Genomic DNA, 4,452 nt, shown 5'->3' with positions numbered 1-4,452 from the left:
TCAATGACATGAGACAAAGTATATGTGAACTGCTGTATGGAAAGTGAATTTGCTCTGTAAATCTTCACCCAAATCACAATAAAAAAAGAATAAAGAAATGGCATGTATAATTGATGGATTGGGTTGGGATGCACTGGGATCAGGTATTTAAACTGATTGTTTGAATCCCAGAACCTGAGTAAAAGACAAGACTGTGTTTCAAATGAAAGGAGAATAATAGCCTTGCAGCACAAAAACATGTAACCTTGGTGAATCTCTATTTTTTTAATTGAATTAACGCTAATGGGATTTTTATGGGGCATGGATGATTCAGTTCTGGTGTTCTTGCCTGCCAAGAAAGAAACCCAGTTTTAATTCCTTATTAATGCCTCTCATGCACAGACACCACCAGCCTGACAGTGGAGGTTTTAGTGTTGCTGAACAAGTTTCAGGGAAGCTCCCAGACTAAGACTAACTAGGAAGACTGGACTGAGGATCTACTTCTGAAAATCAACCAATGAAAATTCTATAGATCACAAAGGTCAAATACACAACTGATCACAGGGTTGACACAGGATTGGACGCCAATAGGATTTGACTCGATGTTTGAGTGAGTTTGAGTTTTGTTGTACACAGGGTGAAGTTTCTGCAAATTGGGGGCTGACTGGATGGCAACTAGCAACAATAAAATAGGATAGGTTTTTCTATCTTTCTTTTCTTTTTTTATTAGTCAGTCCTTTAACACATCTCATCTTTTGAGATGTAAAAAACTTAAAATTCTTTGTTGCTGCTGTTAGTTAGGTGCCATTGAATCAGTTTCTACTCACAGTGACCCTATGTACACAGAACGAAATAACCCTGCCCTGCGCCATCTTCATAATTTTTGGTATGGTTGAACCCATCCTTGTAGCCACTGTGTCAATCTATGTCTTTGAGGGTCTTGTTTTCAGCCAAGGTCCATCTGACATTAGCAATGATATATCTCTTTTCCACGTCCTCTTCTGAATCCAGCTTGAATTTCTGGCAGTTCTCTGTTGATGTATTGCTTCAAGTGTTTTTTGAATTATCTTCAGCAACATTCTACTTTTATGTGATAATGATATTATTTGACAATTTTTGCATTCTGTTGGATCACCTTTCTTTGGTATAGGAACAAATATGGACCTTTTCCAGTCTGTTAGCCAGATGGTTATTTTCCAAATTTCTTTGTGTAAATAAGTGAGGGCTTCCAGTGTTTCATTTTTTTGTTGAAATATCGCAATGGGTATTCAGTCCATTCCTGAAGCCTTGTTTTTTGCCAATTCCTTCCATGCAGCGTGGACTTCTTCCTTCAATACTATCAGTCCTTGTTACATGCTACCTCCTGAAATGATTGAACTTCAACCATTTCTTTTTGTACAATGACTTTGAATATTCCTTCCATCTACTTTTGACGCTTCCTACATTGTTCAATATTTTGCTCATATAATCCTTCACTATTGCAACACAAGGTTTGAATGTTCTCTTCTCTTCTTTCAACTTGAAAAATGCCGTGTATTAGTTTTTCTTTTGGTTTTCTAACTCCAAGTATTTGCACATTTTGTTATAATACTTTACTTTGTCTTCTCGAGTAGTCCTTTGAAATCATCCATTCAGCTCTTCTTCATTTTTTCTTCCATTCATTTAAAAATGCTTTATCCATCCCTACATTTTTAATTTGCTAACTCCTTTAATATCCACATAATTACACCAACATCAACGAATGAAAAGAAACATTTCAACATGAGCAACCCAGGAATTCCAATGAAAATAATATTTTGAATTCTCTAAAGTCAGGAGATAGTGGTGGAGTTTTTAGTTATATCTTGTCAATGTGCTGATTTTTCTCCCTTTTTCTCAGGTTCTCCCTCGACAGACCTGTGGATTATTCACTCACACTATTTTCTACAAAGAGTATCCAGGAGGACCCCAAGAATTGGATAAAAGCATCAGAGGAGGTGAACTTTTCCTCACAGTCCTTCTAAACCCAGTATGTATTCTATTTATGATTTGTACAAAACATCAGCATTTTTAAATATATATTTCATTTGTTTGTAATTGAATGTTCATAATTGAATTCCACAAGACTAGGTGGTAAATGCTACCCATACTAAGGAGAAAATCAGACTGTCTCAATATTATTCAATTTTCTTATGATACTCAATCAAGAACAACACAGATATGCTAAGAAACATGTTCTACAATAATCAAATATAACATAACCTCTCAATGTTGGCTTATTTTCTTGAAATTTTGTAAATGTGTATCAATATGCAGTTCTTTTCCCAAAAATGAAAATTCACAATTTAACCGTTGGTACCGATTTTGCCATACATTATTTCTGGCTCTAGAAATCAGTAAGCAAAGCACAGAAATGACTGTAATGAAAAACTACATTAAAATGTGTGGCTATGTAGTATCTTTGTATACTAGGGTGACTTCAGATCCTTTCAAATAAGTCTCCACTAGTTTTTCTTGGGATCAAAAATTTTTTTTTAGTTAATTTGCATCCTTTTATATTTCAAAATTTTGCAATCTGATTCCTTGTTATAAATATATGTGTTAAAGTATATATCATGGTGAAAAACATTAAAGTTAGATATAATGGGAAGATATTAGCTTTCTGTTTCTTTTCTCCCTTAAGAATTATGTTACTGCATTCTTTTTTTTTTTTTTTTTTTTAATTGTGATTTGGGTGAAAGTTTACAGAGCAAATTCACTTTCTATATGGCAGCTCACAAACACTTTGTCTCATGACATTGACTGAAATTTCCCACAATACAACAGCTTCCCTCCCACTTCCTTCTCATAGTTACCTCTTCCCTGTGTCCTTCACTCCCATGCACTCCTGTCTCCTGAGCTGTCTCCCTGTGCATACACAGCCCTTATATTCTCCCATGATTGTTATCTCCAAGAAGTGAATCTACCTAATGTAAATGTTCAGCTCCTATGCCTATCTTTTTTTTGGCTGGAAGCCACGGTACTGGGTGACATTCCAGACCTGAAAGGCAGCTAGGAACCACAGTCTCAGTGGTTCCATCAGGCTCTATCAGGCCAGTAAGCCTGGTCCCATTTTTTTTTTTTTAAATTGATTTTGAGTTTTGTTCCACATTGTTCTCTTACTCTATCCAGAATCTCCTACATAGATCCCCGTTTGAGTGGTTGACAGTGGTAGCCAGGCAGCATCAAGTTCTTCTGGTGTCATAGTTGAATAGGCTGAGGATTGCACAGTGTACCAGTCACTTGGACTAATTGTTTCCATGCATCTTTGGTTTTCTTCATTCTTCTTTGCTCTGGATGAAGAGCAACCCATTGTTACATCTAGATGGCTGCTTGCAAGCTCTTAAGTTCCCAGTTGCTACTCTCCAAAGTAGGATGTGAAACAATGTTTTGTGTAGTATGTTGTAGTAAGTCACTACAACCTTGTCCCTTATAGCTTTACTATATACCTGGACATTCTTACAGAACATAGCAATATGTTTGTAGAAATTTTATCTGGCAACTCTATACATGGTCTTGGGCACAATCCCCCCATGCAAAAACACTCCTAATAGTTCAGCCTGTCCACCTAACTATCCTCCTATATGTCCACGTTTGCCTTCACTGACAATGCAGTACCATATATGTGAAAGGGTTCATCTTTGTTGTCTATACGTCCCATGTACCATTCAATTACTTCCTCCTCCTCAATGGCACCCACTCCTGGTAACCAACAAAGAAAATTTCCTTCCATATATAAACCTTTCCTTGACATTTTACAATAACAGACTAATACAATATTTGTCCTTCTGTGATTGACTTATTTCACTCAGCATAAAGTCCTCCAAGTTCATCCATATTATGTGGTGTTTTGGAGATTCCATGTTATTCTTTAGGGTTGCGTAGTATTCCATTATGTGTATGTACTATAGTTTGGTTATCCATTCTTCTGTTGATAGGCACCTAGGTCGTTTCCATCTTTTGGCTAGTGTAAATAGTGCTTCAGTGAACATGGGTGTGTATATATCTGTTCTTGTCCTGGCTCTCACTTCTATAAGATATATACCTAGTAATGGAATGGCTGGGTCAAATGATATGTCTAATTCCAACTTTGTAAAGAATCGCCATGCTGCTTTCCACAGTGGTTCTATCATTTGACAGTCACACCAGCAATGTATGAGAGTCCCAATCTCTCCACATCCTCACCAGCATTTGTTATTTTCTGTATTGTTGAACTTTGCTACCAGTGGTGGGGTAGGATGGTATCGCCTAAAGCACTTGACTGCTAACCAAAAGACTGGATGTTTAAACTCACCAGCCACTCCTCAGAAGGAAAATGGGGCAATCTACTTCTGTAGTGATACTGCCCTGGAAACCCAAGGAGGGGTCGCTATGAGTCAGAGACAACTCAAAGGCACATAACAAGAATAAGAACATCTTGTATTGAGAAGTTCTGGTAGCATAGTGCTTAAGGCA

The 4,452-nt window shown here is 37.0% G+C and overlaps 1 protein-coding gene across 1 annotated transcript in view; it reads left to right on the top strand.

Annotated features, from left to right (window-relative positions):
- Positions 1-4,452, top strand: part of LOC103207853 (N-deacetylase and N-sulfotransferase 4) — a 497,519-nt gene that overhangs the window by 297,946 nt on the left and 195,121 nt on the right. Inside the window, exon 5 of the mRNA XM_007953542.1 lies at positions 1,859-1,987. Within this exon, the coding sequence (XP_007951733.1) occupies positions 1,859-1,987 (129 nt within the window). The remainder of the gene's footprint in view (positions 1-1,858; positions 1,988-4,452) is intronic.

The sequence above is a fragment of the Orycteropus afer genome, unplaced genomic scaffold, assembly GCF_000298275.1.
Source record: "Orycteropus afer afer isolate SDZICR_OR568_19922 unplaced genomic scaffold, OryAfe1.0 scaffold00400, whole genome shotgun sequence".
NCBI lineage: Eukaryota > Metazoa > Chordata > Mammalia > Tubulidentata > Orycteropodidae > Orycteropus > Orycteropus afer.
Note: the sequence above shows the minus strand (reverse complement) of the source record. Positions and strands in the feature narration are given on the sequence as shown.